The 16,159-nt window shown below is 44.7% G+C and overlaps 1 protein-coding gene and 1 pseudogene across 2 annotated transcripts in view; both read left to right on the forward strand.

The window, feature by feature from the left end:
* Positions 1-8,006: 8,006 nt before the first annotated feature.
* The window catches only part of XKRX (XK related X-linked), a 16,581-nt gene continuing 8,428 nt past the window's right edge, over positions 8,007-16,159 (forward strand). Inside the window, exons 1-2 of the mRNA XM_017860789.1 lie at positions 8,007-9,507; positions 14,453-14,721. Of these exons, the coding sequence (XP_017716278.1) occupies positions 9,134-9,507; positions 14,453-14,721 (643 nt within the window). The 5' untranslated portion in view covers positions 8,007-9,133. The remainder of the gene's footprint in view (positions 9,508-14,452; positions 14,722-16,159) is intronic.
* The window catches only part of LOC108521139 (heterogeneous nuclear ribonucleoprotein A1-like), a 38,529-nt pseudogene continuing 37,019 nt past the window's right edge, over positions 14,650-16,159 (forward strand). The window contains exon 1 of the transcript XR_001883128.1: positions 14,650-14,721. The product of XR_001883128.1 is annotated as a heterogeneous nuclear ribonucleoprotein A1-like (transcript). The remainder of the gene's footprint in view (positions 14,722-16,159) is intronic.

Genomic DNA, 16,159 nt, shown 5'->3' on the forward strand with positions numbered 1-16,159 from the left:
AAAAAAAAAAAAAAAAAAAAAAAGGCTGTGTTAGGTGCCCCATGTGCTCCCACAGACCCTGTGCTTCTGTTACAACCTGACATGGTTTGGCTCTGTGTCTCCACCCAAATCTTATCTTGAATTGTAATTTCCACGTGTGGGGAGGCCGGGGGAACCAGGTGAGAGGGGATTGGATCATGGGGTGTTCATGGGGTGTTCTTGTAATAGTGCGTACCCCATGCTGTTCTTGTGATCGTGAGTTCTCATGAGAGCTGATGGTTTTAAAGTGTGGCACTTCCTCATTCCTGCACTCACTCTTTCCTGCTGCCTCATGATGAAGGTGCCTGCTTCCCCTTCTGCCATGATTGTAAGTTTCCTGAGGCCTCCCAAGCCACGTGGAACTGTGAGTCGATTAAACTTCTTGCCTTTATAAATCATTCAGTCTTGGGCCTTCCTTCCTTCCTTCCTTCTTTTCTTTTCTTTTTTCTTTTTTTTTTTTTTTTTGAGACAGAGTCTCGCACTGTTGCCCAGGCTGGAGTGCAGTGGCGTGATCTCAGTTCACTGCAGCCTCTGCCTCCTGGGTTCAACTAATTCTCCTGCCTCAGCCTCCCAAGTAGCTGGGACCATAGGTGCGTGCCACCGTGCCTGGCTAATTTTTGTATTTTTAGTAGAGATGGGGTTTCACCATTTTGGCCAGGCTAGTCTCATACTCCTGGCCTCAAGTGATCCGCCCACCTCAGCCTCCCAAAGTGCTGGGATTACAGGTGTGAGCCACCATGCCTGGCCATGGGTATTTCTTTATAGCAGTGTGAGAATGGACTAATACACAACCTTTATCATGCTGTATTGTGATTGAATGTTTTTGTCACTTCCCTGTATAATCCAGAGGGTTTTCACTTGTGAGCAACAGAAATTGACTGGCTAATTTAGGCAGAAAACGTATATATTGAAAGCATATTGAATAGCTCACAAAATCACCAGGTGGACTGGAGAACTAGACTCAGGCCTATATAGCCAACATCACAGCTGCCACTGCTACTACCACCAAGAGGAGAAAGGGACTCTCCCTAGACTACATGATGACTCAATGGACAAGCTAAGAATAGAAAGCAACAGGAAAGATCATGAATCTTGGGCCATTACCAGATCACCTCCCTAGCACTAGTGAGTGCCTACCACCACCACTCTAACTGCCATCAGTGTTAGCTCAGATTCTCCAAGGAGCAGATACTAAGATGGAATTAGATATGCAAGAGATTGATTGGGGGGAAATGCCCATAACAGAAAGGGCGAGAACTGGAAGAGGCTGGAAGAGCTGTCAGACTGCAATGTAAATCTGACCTTTATGGATAAGAGAAGGCAAGAAGAAGGTTGGGAAGGAAGAGTCTTGGCCTGAAGAGCAGTTCTAATAAAATTTTCCCTAGCTTATGGGAGTCCTGTAGCCAAAGCTGCCTATTGGAATAGTTCTGTCTTCCAGAAATGGATCTGACTTAGTATCATTGCTGTGCTCAGTCATTGGCTGGAAGCAATGTGGCCTCAAAGAAAAGCTGCAAATGTTGGGGTGAATTTAGAACCTAGCAGCTAGGGCCAAGGTCATTTACATTCCCCATGCTGGGAGAACTGAAAGGCACATTTTCATAGCTGTCTCAATCAGAGATTTTCCACTGCTTTGGGTCGCTGGCTCCCAGTCCAAGGAATGGATCCTTGGATTGGGTGAGCCAAGGTCATGTGCCTGTGTTCTGACTGCAAGGGGGACCTGCTTCCCACCAAGATTCCTAAGCCCTCTCTCCCAAATAAAGGGGTTCATATGCTGGACAGCAACCCCCACAAAGGACAAATGTCCACTATACTGTGTGACCTCCTTAAGAGCAGAGATCTTTGTCTTGCTGATTGCAATTATAAATATTTACAAATGAATGTTTATTGAAGTAACTGAGTGCCCCACAATGCTATATCTGACTAGGAAAAAAAGAAGAAAAGTGAAATAACTGAATGAACGTAACCAGCTGATGTTCAAATGCCCTTACATACTCTTTCTCTCTCTCTCTGTCTCTGTCTGTCTCTCTCACACACACTCTTTCTCAGTCAATCAATTTAGCTCAGGGAAATGCAAACCAAATCCACTAGGATGACTATACTTAAAAAGACAGATAAAAATTGTTGTCAAGTATGCAGAGAAATTGGAACCATCATACACTGCTGATGGAAATGTAAAATGGTGCAGCCACTTTAGAAGAGTCTGGCAACCCTCAAAACATAGTTACCATATGATCTAGCATTTTACTCCTAAGTGTGTACCCAAGTGAACTGAAAACACATATTCATGCAAAAACTTGTATTCAAATCATCCTCATAAGAGCCAAAAAGTGGAGACAATCCTGTTGTGGTTAATATTATGTGTCAACTTGGCTAGGCTATTGTGCCCAGTTGTTTGGTCACACACCAGTCTAGATATTGTAGTGAAGGTATTTTTCAGAGGGGATTAACAAAATCAATAGACAGATTACCCTCCATAATGTCAGTGGGCTTCATCCAATCAGTTGAAGGCAATAAGAGCAAAGGCCGAGGTCTCCTGAAGAAGAAGGAATTCTGCCTCCAGGCTGCAATATAGAAATTCTGCCTGCATTTCAAGCCTTTGGATCCAAGACTGCAACACCATCTCTTTTCTGAATTTCCAGCCTGCCAGTCTGCCCCAAGTTTCAGACCTGCCAGTCCCCCAAATTGCATAAGCTAATTTCTTAAAATATATCTCCAACCATCCCCTTGTGCCAATTGGTTCTGTTTCTCTGTGATAGATCCATACAGTGTAGTATTACCATAAAAAGAAATGAAGTACTGATACATGCTACAACATGGATGAACCTTGAAAACATCATACTAAGTGAAAGAAGCCAGATACAAAAGGTTATATATGATCATATATTGTATGATTCCATCCAGAATAGACAAATCTATTGAGATGGAAAGTGGATTCGTGCTTGCCTAGTGCTGCAGGGAGTGGGGAATGGGGACTGAGTGCTTAATGGGTATGGGTTTCTTGGGGTGATGAAATGTTCCGGCACTAGGTCATGGTAATGGCTGCAGCCTTTGTACTAAAACTACTAAATTGTACACTTTAAGTGGGTGAATTGTATGGCATATGAGTTATTTCTAAATAAAGGGTATTATTTACAAAATAAATAATATCATTATATTCCCCTCTCTGACCCTTCTATTCCACCAAGCAATGTAAATAGAGCTCGCCAGCTGCCTGGCAACACCCAACATCCCAAATGCCATGCTGCATTATGTGGCAGCACTTCTTTCCCTTCAAGACTAATTTAGATGTCATTTCTAACCAGATTTGTTGAAGAAAAATGCTAGGGGTGAGGGCTGCAGGGAAGTTACTTCTGTTTTAACTCCAGGCCCAAATCCCAGCTATGGATGATATTGATGAGGGAGTGGCTCAGAACTAACAGGCAAGGGTCTTTGTTCTCAGGGAGTTTATAGCGAAAAGAAAAATAAGACCTAGATGATATGACTGATTTTGCATTCGTTTTTTGTTTGGTTGGTTTTTTTGTTTGTTTTTTTATTTTTTAGACGGAGTGTCAGTGTCACCCAGGCTGGAGTACAATGGCACAATCTCGGCTCACTGCAACCTCCACCTCCTGGGTTCAAGCGATTCTCATGCTTCAGCCTTCCGAGTTGCTGGGATTACAGATGTGTGCCACCACTCCTGGCCAATTTTTGTATTTTTAGTAGAAATGGGGTTTCACGATGTTGCCCAGTCTGGTCTTGAACTCCTGACCTCAGGTGATCTACCCATCTCGGCCTCCTAAAGTGCTGGGATTAACAGGTGTGAACCACTGCGCCTGGCTTTTTAATGTTTTCTTTCTTTTTTTATTTTGAGACAGAGTCGCTCTGTCGCCCAGGTTGGAGTGCAGTGGCGCAATCACAACTCACTGCAGCTTCAACTTCCTGGGCTCAAGTGATCCTCCCCACTTCAGCCTCCAGAGTAGCTAGGACTACAGGTGTGTGTCACCATGCCCAGCTAATTTTGTTTTTATTTTTTATTTTTTTTGTAGAGACAGGGTCTCACTTTGTTGCTCAGGCTGGTCTCAAACTCCCGGGCTCAAGCAATCCTCCCACCTCAGCCTCCCAAAGCGCTGGGATTACAGGCGTGAGCCACCACACCTGGCCTCTAGATACATTTTAAGCATCCTAACAGCCCAAACTGAGCATTCTGTAGAAGGAAGCCATCTTCTATTCTGGCTATTGATTCTCTGGGCCTTGCCCATCACCTCCCACCAATGAGTGTTCTGTGACTGGACTGTCAGTCACTTGCTGCAGATCTGTCCTTCCTCTCCTCTTTCCTCATGGATGCCACGCATCTCTTACAGATCAATCCCTTGGAGACTTTTGAGCAGTCTTCAGGCTGCAGAGACTTGGAAAGCTCAACCCCATCCCTGAGCCTTACAGAGGGATTCTGAATGCTGATAAAGATGCCAAGAGCTCTTAGACCACATGGCTTTTAGATGCACTCTTTGTTCCCATTGAGTCAATGGTTGGAAGTAGAGTAGTAAGGAGTCAGATCTTGGTCTTCCCCTTTCTTGCAGAATTCTAGTGCTTCTCAGGAGGAGAAATTTATGCTTGAACACTACTTGGCATTCAGGGGGCAGCCTAGGTGTCATCCCAGATGACTAGTCTGTGGGAGCTCAGCGCTCTTAATGGGACAGGGGTTCCTAGAGCCTCAGCAGCCTTATGACTGCCAACATTTCCAGCATCTTTAGTCCCAAGAAGAGTAAAGAGCTTGAATCTAGAGATGGCCTGAGAGAGCAAGGAGTGTTTGGACAGAAACGGCAAATTCTCACTTAGCTACTCCCAGCAAAGCAAAGGAACAGGGAAATAAGAGACCAGAGGATTTAGTGACCTAAAGCGCCAGAGAGTCCTAGGACTGAAAATAGAGAAGTTGGTGGGTGAGGGGGATCAGATGACAGGAACTTTACAGGTCTATACCAGTCATGGGGGAGTCTAACAAAAGTACCGTAATGGGGCTCTGCCCTCAAGGAGCCTGTGATAATTTAGTTGGGGAATAAAAATTAATACACTTAAATAATTTTTGTGCTACACTCTGGTATAAACAAAAGAATGCTGTAGAAATTCTTGAGAAGGGACAGATCATGTGGTCTGGGAACCTCTGTGAGCTGATGGCTGAATGAGACAATGCTCATTCAGCCAGAGGAGTTTATGCCCCAGCTACAGTGGCCACAACTTTTAGAGATGAGTGTGTCTGAGTCTTGCATGGTTTCATGGAGGAAGTATGGGGGAGGAAGCTTCATCATCAACACCATTTGTCAGTCACCATTGTCATCAACAAGTGCCTCAATAAACAGTCATTGAGCATCCTTCTCTCACTAACTTTACACTTTTTGGAGGGAGGCAGGACAAACACAGAAAGAGTTGAAGGACTAGTACGAAAGAGCATGTGCTAGTGGCACAAAGATAGAGAAAAGTGAGAGTTGGGGAGGTGACAGAAGGCTTCTTGGAGGAGGGAGCACTTGGGCTGACCCTTGAAAGAAAGTTATGGTTTGGACTAATGGAGAAAAGGGTGAAGGGGGTTGTAAATTGCATCAACAAGGCAGAGAGGTGGGAGTGAGCAAGGCAAATAGGAGTAGTGAGAAAACTGGCTGGCCTTGTGGTAGGGGTAGTGTGGGCAATAAAATCCGAGAGGGAAGTAGTGTGATGATTATACAGAGCCTTGAATGACAGACAGAAGGAGTCATTTTGGAACAAAGTAGGAAGGCATTGTAAATTTTTGTATTTGGGGAGAGAGAAGGGCATGGAGAAGAAGGAGGAAAGGCTAAAAGGTAAATGTTGGGATTCTACATTCTTCTTCGTAGCTTTACTCTCCCATGTTTTTTTTTTTTTTTTTTAATTTTTAATTTTTATTTTTTTGAGATGGAGTTTTCACTCTTGTCACCCAGGCTGGAGTGCAATGGTGCTATCTTAGCTCACTGCAACCTCTGCCTCCTGGGTTCAAGGGGTTCTCCTGCCTCAGTCTCCCGAGTAGCTGGGATTACAGGTGCCCACCACCATGTCCAGCTACTTTTGAATTTTTAGTAGAGACGCGATTTCACCATGTTGGTCAGGCTGGTCTCAAACTCCTGACCTCAGGCGATTCACCCACCTTGGCTTCCCAAAATGCTGGGATTACAGGCGTGAGCCACCGTGCCCAGCTGACTCTCCCATGTTAGGGGGACCAACTCCCCCTCTCCCAGTGAAATGGGATTAATTGGTCACCTTGCCTGAGATTCACCTTGTGAACAGGTAACTAGAGCAGCCCCAAGAGGTTCTGCACCATATACTGGTGCTGGAGAACCCTGTCCCACTTGGAATGTCCCAACTAATAAGATAAAGAACACTCTCTGAAGTTGTTCTCAATAGTGNTGAGATGGAGTTTTCACTCTTGTCACCCAGGCTGGAGTGCAATGGTGCTATCTTAGCTCACTGCAACCTCTGCCTCCTGGGTTCAAGGGGTTCTCCTGCCTCAGTCTCCCGAGTAGCTGGGATTACAGGTGCCCACCACCATGTCCAGCTACTTTTGAATTTTAGTAGAGACGCGATTTCACCATGTTGGTCAGGCTGGTCTCAAACTCCTGACCTCAGGCGATTCACCCACCTTGGCTTCCCAAAATGCTGGGATTACAGGCGTGAGCCACCGTGCCCAGCTGACTCTCCCATGTTAGGGGACCAACTCCCCTCTCCCAGTGAAATGGGATTAATTGGTCACCTTGCCTGAGATTCACCTTGTGAACAGGTAACTAGAGCAGCCCCAAGAGGTTCTGCACCATATACTGGTGCTGGAGAACCCTGTCCCACTTGGAATGTCCCAACTAATAAGATAAAGAACACTCTCTGAAGTTGTTCTCAATAGTGTTGACCTCCTTCATGAAATGGAAAGGAGAAAGGAGCAGCCTCCTAGCCTAGATGCTGGCATAGGTGCAGACCAAGATGGGGAGTCTGCTTCAGAATGCGACAGCCTTTAGATGTTGAATCTGTCCCTGAATCAGCCCTGGGGAAAGGAGGCAGCAATCATGGAAACCTTAAAAAACAACATAAGACAGGACTACCTGGAGGCCATCATTTTGGTGGCTGCTACTTGGCCACTCCTCACATAGATTTGTTTTACTGACTTCCTGCAGCAAAAGGAGATCGGCACAGGCTCTGCTACATTATTAGTAGTAGTAGTAAGACGTAGTCTTGCTCTGTTGCCCAGACTGGAGTGCAGTGGCGCAATCTCAGCTCACTGCAACCTCTGCCTTCCGGGTTCAAGTGATTCTCCTGCCTCAGCCTCCTGAGTAGCTGGGATTACAGTCATGCACCACCACACCCGGCTGATTTTTGTAGTTTTAGTAGAGATGGGGTTTCAACATGTTGGCCAGACTGGTCTCGAACTCCTGACCTCAAGTGATCTGCCGGCCTCAGCCTCCCAAAGTGCTGGGATTACAGGCGTGAGCCACTGTGCCTGGCCTGCATTTATATTATTACCAGGAGGCAGATGTTTTCTCTTTTTCTCTGAGGTTTAGAATTATGCAAATGAAGACATGCAAACAAAAGCTCAGTGAGGTAGTGGAGGATTACACTTAAGAATACAGGTAATTTGCAAAGCTCTTTAAGACACCCCTCTCAGTTTTTACTAACAGCTCTCTCTTGGCTCTTTGCCAGTCTGTTTAGAATTTGGCACCTCTTCATAACCTTTCAACCAAAGACCTGTAAGTTCTTTCTAAAGCTCCTATCCTGACCTCATTTTGCGAGTGGAGAAATCAAAGCATAAAATATGAGCTTTCAGTGTCTGTGGGCTGACCTTGAGTCTTGACCTTTATCCTGTTCCATCTTCCCTCCGCTGAAAACTCTGGCCCAATTCCTCCCAGGTTCCCCGTCTCATGATATTATCTGGAGGGCAATAGGACCTAGGGAGGTTCAACCCTGCGGCCGAGGGAGACACACCTGCCTAACCGCGTGGGTAGAATGAGTGTTGGAGCAAGTTACTTAACTAGTTAGGGAGGGCGGGGTAGAAGTGGGCGCCTGCTGCTCTTAGGGAAGAGTAAAGCTGTGGCTCCCGCCTGGGTCTGGAGGTCGTGGTCAGAAGTGCTTCTGAAGAGCGGCCCAAGCCCCTTTTGTCCCGCCACTCCTCAAGGAGCATCCCTTGGCTGGCCGCCTGCCCGGGAACTCTCTGGCTGGTTTTGTTTGGCCCCAGCCGTCCAGCCCATCTCGCCCGCCCCCGCCGTCCCGGTGCCTTAGTTTTAGAAGCTGCCGGCCTCTCGCAGCTGGAATCGCAGGCCAGGCAGGACCCTGGCAGCAGACGGCGTCCAAGAGTTTGGCGACATCCGTCCAGCCAGGTTGGCGACCCGCACGTCGTGCCTCTCACTAGTAAAGTTTCTCCGAGGAGAAGCAGCCCCTCCAGCCTTTTCTTGATCCTGTAGAGCGAGCGCGCTCTGCTTCTTTCCCTCAACACTGCTCTCGGAGACAGGGTGGTGACAATACTCCAGTCCCGGGCCAGGCGGTCTTGGGGGCGGGGCTGGGGAATCCGAGGAGCTATCCTGAGAACCCTGGACTCAGCAAAGGTCCTGAGAGCGCGCAGGTGAGCGGGCGAGCTGATAGCTACAGCCTAGCAATAGCTAGGATACCTAGGCACTGAACTGAATCCCGGCTGCGCCCCCTCTTCTGCCCTGGCTCAGCTCTCCGCTGACTTGAGAGAACACACTGGTCAGCACTCTGTGAGGAGCTGTTGAGTGTCGGTGCCCCCAACAGATTGGCTACCCTCTGCCTGAGGGGCTGCAAAAGGAGCTGCCACGGAAGCCGCTGTTCTCATGACTCTTCACGTCCCTGGAGTTGGACTCTGGATGGGGCGCTGGGATGCTTGCTTTTGTCTTGTTCAAGTTTTACAGCAAGTATGTTGACGATTGGAATCCTGGGCCAATCAAGAGTCGAGTTCAAAGTGGTACTCCTGGGTTTTCCATCCCAGACTCCAAGTCGAATCTGAGTCTAGAAGAGAGCGGTTTCTTGCTCTAACTAGTGAATCTCTGTTCCCAAACGGGACTTGACAGAGCTCTCCTCACCTATACTTGGACTGCAGCGGCTACAGGGTTCTCTTGGGGATGGATGGGAGGGTGATATGAGCACCAGACCACAACATTCAGAAAGAACCTCAACAATGGACAGAGTTTATGAAATTCCTGAGGAGCCAAATGTGGATCCGGTTTCATCTCTGCAGGAAGATGTCATCCGTGGAACCAACCCCCGATTTACTTTTCCATTTAGCATCCTTTTCTCCACCTTTTTGTACTGTGGGGAGGCTGCATCTGCTTTGTACATGGTTAGAATCTATCGAAAGAATAGTGAAACTTACTGGATGACATACACCTTTTCTTTCTTTATGTTTTCATCCATTATGGTCCAGTTGACCCTCATTTTTGTTCACAGAGATCTAGCCAAAGATAAACCGCTATCATTATTTATGCATCTAATCCTCTTGGGACCTGTTATCAGGTGAGCAACTTTTAAATCTTTTCTTTACCCCCCGAACCCCACCCCAGACTTGGGCAGAGAAAGATGAAAGATTTACAAGATGGCTACTATGGCTCTAATCAATTCTCTCATTTCCTCCCACTCTCCCTGTCTACCATCCAAAAAACTTATCTGAAATCTCAAATGCCACCATGATGAACATGTGGTATGTACCTGTGTTCCAAAACAATGAACGATACTATTAACAAGACTTTATTAGAGAATGTTTGCTGTCTGGATTTGGGTTGTGTAAACTAGTATGGGAACAACAAGACGTGATCACCCTGTGCATGAAGGCCATAGCTGCAGAGTGTGTAATTTTATTTTTTTAATTTTTTTTTTCTAAGACAAAGTCTTGCTCTGTCTCCCAGGCTACAGTGCAGTGGTGCAATCCTGGCTCACTGCAGCCTTGATCTCCTGGGATCAAGCGATCCTCCCACCTCAGCCTCCAAGTAGCTGGGACCAAAGGCATGCCTCACCATGCCTGGTTAATTTTTTTAAAAAAATTCTAGGCCAGGTGTGGTGACTCACATGTGTAATCCCAGCACTTTGGGAGGCCAAGGCGGGTGGATCACCTGAGGTCAGGAGTTCAAGACCAGCCTGGCCAACATGGTGAAACCCCATCTCTACTAAAAATCAGCTGGGAGTGGTGGCGCACATCTGTAATCCCAGCTACTCTGGTGGCTGAGGCAGGAGAATCACTTGAACCCGAAAGGTGGAGGTTGCAGTGAGCCAAGATGGGTGCCACTGCACTCCAGCCTGGGCGATAGAATGAGACTCCATCTCAAAAAACAAACAAACAAAAAATTGTAGAGATGGGGTCTCGTTATGTGGACTGGGCTCAAGTGATCTTCCTGCCTCAGCCTCCCAAAGTGAGCCACCGTGCCTGGCCTGAGTGTAATTTTGACTCTACCTTTTGGATGCTTTGTAAATTGGATAAGAGTTTCTTTACCCTGAGCTGCTTGGGCTGGTGCTACTGCCATTTTCAAATTTTCAAAGTAATTTGACATCTGGAAAATATTTTAAACCATCTGTGGTAATCTGGTACCCCAACTCAATGTAGTTCATTCTCTGTTGGTTTATCAGTCTCCTGTTTATCTCTTTGTATATTTCTGCAATAAAGATACAAAGTTAGGAGGGGACAAAGGAAGACAGTTCATCTCTCTATGTGGATGCAGTAGCACAATTTAGTAGTATCAAGTATTTCCATTCAGATTGCCTTCAAGTGGAGAGAATGTACTTAATCCTAGGGAGACAGGCATCTCTGTCAACAGTCTCATCTGGATGCTATGGGGTTTTAAAGGTAGAGAGATGTTGCAAAATTTATGAGTTCAGGAGTAAGGAATGGACCACGTTTGTCTTGATTGCAAGAGAGGTAGACAACTGCAGTCAGCCGAGGAATATGGGTCAGAGTGTTGCAATGGGAAGATACTTCATCATTAGATTAAGGATGGAACTCACTCCTTTATAAAATTTCATATGTGTACATATATATAATTTTTATTTGTCATTTATACCTCAATAAAGCCAGAAATTTTTTTTATCAATACATTTTTAAGTGGGGAGGAATTGATTAGGCTCCATCAGAGAGAATATGGGATATCAACAGAAACAGTGGCCTGAAATTCAGGAGATTTGGAGTCTAGTCTTCCCTCTGTCATTGACTGGTTGTGTGTTCTTGGTAAAATCTCTGAAGATGCCTTCACAGGAAGGCATATACAGTTCTCTCATCTGTAAAGCAAATGGGTTAGTCTAAATCATGGGTCTCAAACTCAAACGCTTGCAGGGACCAGGCAGGTATCATAAATGAATGAAGCAGGCCTAGTATAAGAAAAAACAGTAGCCTTGTATGTGATGATAAATGAAAACAAAGTCTCAGTGTTAGAGGAATACTGAGGAGTAGTGGATACCATGGTAATCTGAAATCTTCATGACCCGCCTGAAGGAGGTAGCCCCTCTAGAGCCCTGGCCCATTGTTTCCATGTTGGAATTCAGACCCAGTATTGCCAGATCCACTAAGTTTTCAGGAGATGCTCCAAAGACAGGATTTTTACATGAAATGTCATGATTTTAAATTTTCACAGCTGATTAAAACAACAACAACAACACAGGATGGACCAAACCATATCTATTGGTCAGATATAACTCAGCTGGCCTATATGCATCTTTGGACTGGGTAATCTAAAGGTCCTTTACGGTTCTAAATCTTTGAAGTTAAGCTGTAAAAGGAAGACCTCATCTTGACCTTGAAACCAAGAAATTTAAAGATGTCACTAGAGGAGCAAACAAACCATTCGTCCCTCCTTTTTCAAATGCAATATATTGAGTTAACCAATCGAAAACTCTCAAGATACAAATTTCAGAAAGTACCCAGCTGCACCCTCCCCTCTTTTTGACTTCCTTTGTTTGCTTTGTGAACCCTCTGTGTGGAGTGTTGAGTACTGTTTTTCATTTTTGTTGTTTAGCTTCCACTAGAAATGATTGGGAAGCATTTATAACCTCAGGCAGCTAAGCCCACAGCAGAGAAAAGATAATTAAAAACTCATAAATTATACTCTGGATTTGTTTATTTTCAAGGCCAATTACTTGTTAGATAGGTAGGAACTTGATTAGTGCTATCAGGCACATGAAAGTGCTTGTAGGGTCTGGGTGCCTTACATGAAATGCAAGCATACTTCTGAAATGAAAATGTACTCTAATTTACTGAAGCTTATAAATGGGCAAACACCCTTACTTAAACCAGAAAATAGCCTTGAGAATAGAAACGGAACATTTATGTAAATGTAAATGGAACATTTCACGCCACCACCTTCTCCAATACTGTTCTCCAATTTAGCAATAGTACTGATGGGTTTGGATTAAAATATAAAATTTTCATTGAAAATGCACTTACGCAGAACAAGAATCAGAAAAAAGTGTTGCTTTTCTTCTCTGTTCTTTCTTTGCATCTTTTCTTTCCCAGGTCTTAGAGTTTGTCCCTAGAAGGTGAAAATTTCAAGCTACATGCTTCAGAGTGGTACACATGCATCAATCTTAGGGTGATCTATGGAGACTGGCAGTCAGCATATGTTCCAACTTTTCCTTATCAGGAACTAAAGGCTAGAGAGCATATCAACCTCTGGGCTTGTCTTTGGTCTACTTTTCTGTTAAATTTCATTGCTGTTATTATTATCCTCTCCTCCCATAATTGCTTACCCTGTATTATTTTCTCTCTTCTTATTCTTTCATTTACTCAGCAAATATTTCTCAAATACTCACTAAGTGATAAGAGCTGTAAACAAGAAAAATACAACCCTTGACCTCAGTCTATTAGGCAAGATGCCTTAATGTCCACTACAAATGTTCTTACTAGTCATAAGTAGTCCACAGTTTTTATTCGTTCAAGGTGAGTAGGGAAGTGGTAACTCAGGTGTTCCAGAACAAGATGTTCTAGTTGCTTCTCTTCCACTTACCACATCAGACCTGCTGCAGACTTCTGATTTGTATGGGGGAGATAGGAGGGGCATAGCCGGAAATGTCATCTTACCCTTATTCCAAGGATGATAGACTTTCATAAGGACTTTCTCTTTGTAAAGAAAGAATCCAGTTTAAAAGGCTTCTGTCCACAAACAGGTCAAGAGGCACAAAAAGTAACTATTACAGTGATCTTTTGAGGGCTTAGATATGTAGTTCATTCAGGTTTGAGTTGTCGTCTTTTAAGTACCTTTGTTGCTTTCATTGCTTCCTGTTTCATTGCTTCCTTCTTACTATGAGCATAGTTGTTTTTCTTTTCCTGATCTCTAACCAAGACTTTTTGGCTGTGAGATTATAGGTTTATGAACCTTTCTTGAAAACGAGAATCTGGCGCAGGTGCCAGCCTCCCAGGCACTTTGGGAGGCTGAGGCGGGTGGATCACCTGAGGTCGAGGAGTTTCAGATCGCAGCCTGGCCATGATGGTGAACAGAACCCATCTCTAGCTAAACAATACAAAAACAAAAAGAAAAAACAAAAACAAAAAAACTTAGGCCAGGCGTGCGTGGCACGTGGCCTGTAATCCAGCTACTCATGAGGCTGAGGTCATGGAGAATCACTTGACCACGGGAGGGGCAGAGGTTACCAGTGAGGCAGATCGTGCCTTGCACTCAGCCTTGGGTACAGAAGCAAGACTCTGTCTCAAAATTAAATTAAATTTAATTTAATAAAGCAAAAGCAGAATCTAAAACTTGGTTATGGGATGAAGCGAATTTGAGGTAAGAAAACAGGGCCTTTTGGAACCTTCATCATTTCGCTAGGAAAACAGTATTGACTTAATACCTCTGTGTTCAAGGCACTTTTCTACCTGCCATAGGCCTATTCTTAAAAAGACAAAACAATTCCTCAAGTCCTCAAACAAGTACTTCTGAAATGGTGTTCTTAGGATAGTCAATGACTGGACAAAAAAGGATTTCGATTCATGTAACTTGTAGAAGGCATGATCCACCCTTTGACTTATGAGAAATGATCAGAGCAGGAGAGAGAAAAAGACAAAAAGTAGTGCAGGCCGGCCATGGTGTCTCACACGTGTGATCCCAGCACTTTGGGTCAAGGCAGTAGGATTTCTTGAGCCCAGGGGTTCGAGACCAGTCTGGGAAACATGTCTAGATCTCATCTCTACACAGATTAAAAATAGCTGGCATGGTGGCATATGCCTGTAGTCCTAGCTACTCAGAAGGCTGAGATGGGAGGATCGCTTGAGACCAGGAGGTCAAGGCTGCAATGAATCATGATTGTGCCACTGCACTCTAGCCAGGGTGACAGAGTAAGACCTTGTCTCAAAAATAAAATAAAATAAAACAAAATAAAATAAAATAAAGTAGCACAGCCTCCCCAAGTTATTTTTTTCCCCTCATTACAACCTCCCTTCCCAGGACAGCTTTAGTTAAGTTCGCATGATGCTTTACTTCTGCAGATGTTTGGAGGCCATGATTAAGTACCTCACACTGTGGAAGAAAGAGGAGCAGGAGGAGCCCTATGTCAGCCTCACCCGAAAGAAGATGCTAATAGATGGCGAGGAGGTGCTGATAGAATGGGAGGTGGGCCACTCCATCCGGACCCTGGCTATGCACCGCAATGCCTACAAACGTATGTCACAGATCCAAGCCTTCCTGGGCTCAGTGCCCCAGCTGACCTATCAGCTCTATGTGAGCCTGATCTCTGCAGAGGTTCCCCTGGGTAGAGGTGAGTGGGGTCAGGAGAGGGGAGGGCTCCAGTTAAATCAAGGGTCTTAGAAGTCTAGACCCAAGCTGTCTAATATACTGGCCACTAGCTTCATGTGGCTATTTAACTTAAAATTAAATAAAATTAAAAACTTGCCCATTGATACTAGCTACATTTCAAGTTCTCAGTAGCCATGCGTGGCTAGCAACTACTGTATTGGATGGCACAGGTATAATTCCCATCATCACAGAAAGTTCTATTGGACAGCACTGGGAGTTTGTCAAAGAACTTGTGGAGTGAGACATCTCAAGCCTGCCAGATTTCTTAAACAGGTAAGCTGTTTAGACTAAAAATGTCACAGATAAGCCTTCTCTGGGCCCAGAAGAAGCCAATAATACCAGCAGTTAGTAGGATATTTTCCCTTGCCCAAAATGTTTAAATTATGCTGTCAGTTGTTTTGTTTGTTTAAGGATGGCAGTCTTTAATAAGAGGTTCACAACTAGTACTGATCATCAGAATCATGTGATGAGCTTCTTTTTGAAATTATATTTGCTCCCCAGACTTAAATCAATCTTAGAGTGTGGCTGGGGCAGGAATATGTATTTCTAAAAGTTACCCCAGTTGATTTTGATCAGCCACATTTGGGAACCAATGATTGAATCATTTCTGCTAATGCCAGTGGAGAGAAAGAAAAGGAGTGTGGGGTGAATACTAATGAGAGTGAGCCCTGGTCCAGGTTCTGACCTTCACTGTGATCTTTGGAGGAAGTTAAAAAGCAATCACTGACCTAATTTCCCACTTGTAAAAAAGGGATCCTGAAATGAGTACGACTTCTAGCAGTGGATGAAATGTGAGTCAGTGTTTTCAAAGTTGAGATAAATTGTTGTTAATGAATTTTAACAGCCTGAGATGTGCTTCATCTGCTTGGGCAGGCGCTGGTATAGGTGTGGGTACAGCTTTGGACCATTTCCTAATTATTAGGTTCTAGCCCTGTTTGGCAAAGTCTCATGTCTCAAATAAGGTAAGGAGGAAATTTGCCCTCTTTTGTCTTTTTTCCCCACTAAGAATTGTTCTTGAAGTTCTATTGGTCTTGAAGCTTTTCACATACATACATAGTAGTTTGAGGAGAATACTCTTTAGAAATGATGGTGCTTTTCCTTTAAATCATCTAATAAAAATAGGTGTACATTACAGCTGTGCGTGGTGGCTCAAGTCTGTAATCCTAGCACTTTGGGAGGCCGAGGCAGGTAGATCACTTGAAGTCGGGAGTTCAAAACCATCCTGGCCAACATGGTGAAACCCCATTTCTACTAAAAAAATTTTTTTTTTTTTGAGACGGAGTCTCGCTCTGTCGTCCAGGCTGGAGTGCAGTGGCCGGATCTCAGCTCACTGCAAGCTCCGCCTCCCAGGTTTACGCCATTCTCCTGCCTCAGCCTCCCGTGTAGCTGGGACTACAGGC

This window comes from Rhinopithecus bieti, unplaced genomic scaffold, assembly GCF_001698545.2.
Source record: "Rhinopithecus bieti isolate Rb0 unplaced genomic scaffold, ASM169854v2 scaffold_57046, whole genome shotgun sequence".
Lineage (NCBI taxonomy): Eukaryota > Metazoa > Chordata > Mammalia > Primates > Cercopithecidae > Rhinopithecus > Rhinopithecus bieti.